The 2,595-nt window shown below is 69.7% G+C and overlaps 2 protein-coding genes across 2 annotated transcripts in view; both read right to left on the bottom strand.

The window, feature by feature from the left end:
* The window catches only part of H696_03356 (hypothetical protein), a 6,274-nt gene extending 5,546 nt beyond the window's left edge, over window positions 1-728 (bottom strand). The window contains exon 1 of the mRNA XM_009497220.1: window positions 108-728. Coding sequence (XP_009495495.1) covers window positions 108-679 — 572 coding nt within the window. The 5' untranslated portion in view covers window positions 680-728. The remainder of the gene's footprint in view (window positions 1-107) is intronic.
* A 36-nt stretch (window positions 729-764) lies between these two features.
* H696_03355 (hypothetical protein) lies at window positions 765-2,507 on the bottom strand (the record flags this gene model as incomplete). The annotated part of the gene is made up of 3 exons (XM_009497219.1): window positions 2,472-2,507; window positions 1,954-2,390; window positions 765-1,759 (listed from the first exon to the last, which is right to left on the bottom strand). Exons 1-3 carry the CDS (start codon window positions 2,483-2,485, stop codon window positions 765-767), a joined length of 1,446 nt encoding a protein of 481 aa, XP_009495494.1. The 5' UTR covers window positions 2,486-2,507.
* Between the last annotated feature and the right edge of the window lie 88 nt (window positions 2,508-2,595).

Here is a 2,595-nt window from a genome sequence, read left to right as displayed (position 1 = left end):
GGGGGGGGCGGAGGACGAAGGGCCGGGTCCCCGCCGCCAGACCCGGGGCAAAGGACCAGGCAGGGGAGAAGCCGACAAAGGGGGGACGGGCAAAGGGCCGGACGCACACCACCAGGTGCGATTCGGCACCGGCGAGGATTTCGGCGCCGCGCGTCGGGCACCAGGCCATGGCGGCCACAAGGTTGCCCATGGTGCCGCTCGGCATCAGGAGAGCGGCCTCCTTGCCCAGGACCCGCGCGGCGGTCTCCTCCAGCAGGCGCGTGGTCGGGTCGTCGCCCCAAATGTCATCGCCCACATGGGCAATGGTCATGGCGTCCAGCATGGCCAGGGTCGGCTGGGTGACGGTGTCGCTGCGCAGATCGACCACCGTCGGGCCGGCGTTGCCGGCCGCCGCCGCGGCGAAGAGAGACAAGTGCGATGGCGGCAGCGCTTGCAGGGCCGCGAAGACGGCCCCCTCGGCGGCGGTGGTTGCCTCGTCCAGCTGCTCGGCATCCAGCGATGGCGCACGATGCAGGGGGTTGTGCTCGATGTGCGCCATCAGCTGGTTTAGGGCGGCTTCAGTGTTGAGAGAGGTCATGATCGGCGGAAAGATGGGAGGGGGGGGGGCGAGAGAGGCACAGGAGCAGGAAGTGCGGGCGGGGCGTGCCCCCGGGCACGCTTCTCCGCCCAGGTCCCACATGTTTTTTGCTCCCGCAGCCCTGACCCCGGGGCCCTGGTGGGCGCGTGCGATCGGAGCAGGAGCATTGGCAGCTGGCGTGTATTCCTCACAATAGACCCAGGCTGTAGGGGTGGGTGGGGACCGGCAGGCGCGACTCGCGACTGAGATCCGGGTGCCGGGCCAGGTGCGATGCCAAATGGTGAGCCGGCGGCAGGGGGTGCACCAGGCCGATGCGCACGGCTAGAGCCGGGTGCACGAGGCCCGGCGGCGCCGCGCGCACCGGGAGCCGCGACGCCGGGACCGGCCCTGGACCAGGCCCGGCGGTCAAGTCCGGATCCGGCTGCCGGATGGTGGTGGAAGTGGATATCCGGGAGGAGGCAGGCATGGGGCCGGGGCCGGGGCCGGAGCCGGCGGCCGGCGGGAACAGCAGCAAGTCGTCCCCCGAGTCGGCGGCCTCGCTCAGGGAGCTGTCCAGCAGCTTCAGCTCGGCCAGAGCGGCCGAGCAGGCCCCGGACATGGGGGAGCTGAACTCGGGCGCCGGCTCCGATGGTGGTGGTGGTGGTGGCGGTGGCGGCGGTGGTGGGAGGGCACTCGGCGGGGGTGGCCGGGGGAGCAGGGACACCGGGGCCGGAAGGGGCGGGCCGGGGTCGGGAAAGTGGGGCTTCGACCGGGGCGCAAGCTCCGGCTGGCTGGCCGCCGGGACATTCAAAATACAAGGGGGGGGGATTGGCGAGTCCTCGCCGGCCAGCATTTGCTCCCGAAGACGGTGGACACTAACCACCTCCGGCGGGGAGGGCGCTTCCATGGCGACGGCCAGAACGGCAGCCACGTCGGAAGCCGCCTGCAAGGGCAGGAGGGCAGGCAGCGCGATGAAGTCCTCCTTCTCCGGTGTGAGGAGCTGATTCACCAGCGCCAGATCGTCGTACATCTGGTCCTGCTGCTGGATCAAGTCCAGGACATGGGCCACATCACGCGAGGGGGACCGCCGAAGGGGGGCCAGGGGTTGCCGCGGGGGTGGGGGCGTGCTTGGCTGGGGCTCCGAGGTGTCGGGGCCAATTGCCGGAGGCTCGGCCTCGGCCAGTGCCAGGAGGTCCATGTGGGCTAGCATGGGGATGGGCATTTCTGCGTGTGAATACGATGCTCGGAGGGAGGGAGGGAGGGAGAGAGAGGGAGAGAGAGGGAGAGAGAGGGAGAGAGAGAGAGAGGGAGAGAGAGAGAGAGGGAGAGAGAGAGAGAGAGGGAGAGAGAAGATGGCACGATCCCTTTGGAGCGGGATGGAACCCCCGCCGACGCACCGACGGAAGGGGCTGACTGCCGCATGGAGAGTGCGGGCGGCGGAGACATGTGAAGGCGCTTGGAGGGCGGCCCAACCGGCAGGAGTGGATCGCCGAGGGCAAAGGCCCCGGGGCCCGGGGGTAGATCGAGGGAGGGCGAGTCGCCGGTCGGGCATCCTGGCAGCGTGACATCGAGCAAACTTTCGGCCGACAAAAGTGAACTGCCGGGGTTGGACGCCGCTGGGAGGCGCCCGGTGGAGGCAGAAGAAAAGGGCTCCAGCCAGTCGCTATTGGACAGGGTCCGCTCGGAGGGGCCAGGCCCCGGGGTGCCGAGCAGGGGCGGCGCTACATCGGGGCCGGATTCCAGCAGGGACGCGGCGAAGCCGAACCCGCCTCCGGTCGGGGCGAGGGGTGCATCCAGCCAATCGAAAGATGTTGCCTCGGCCTCATGTTCGAGCCTGGAGGGCGGCGAGGTGAGAACATCGCACAAGGAGCGGAGTCAGGGGGCAAGGGGAAACCTGGACATGGTTGCCACGCACCACTGTTCGTCCATGGCAGGAGGGGGCCAGAGAGAGAGAGAGAGAGAGAGAGAGAGAGAGAGGGCGGGGGGGGGGGGAGGCCGGCACACGTTCCGCGAGGCGGTATTGCTTGAAGTGCTCCGGC

The sequence above is a fragment of the Fonticula alba genome (assembly GCF_000388065.1).
Source record: "Fonticula alba strain ATCC 38817 unplaced genomic scaffold supercont2.5, whole genome shotgun sequence".
NCBI classification, from domain to species: Eukaryota; order Rotosphaerida; family Fonticulaceae; genus Fonticula; species Fonticula alba.
The sequence above is the reverse complement of the archived record's forward strand: the minus strand, read 5'-3'. Positions and strand labels throughout refer to the sequence as shown.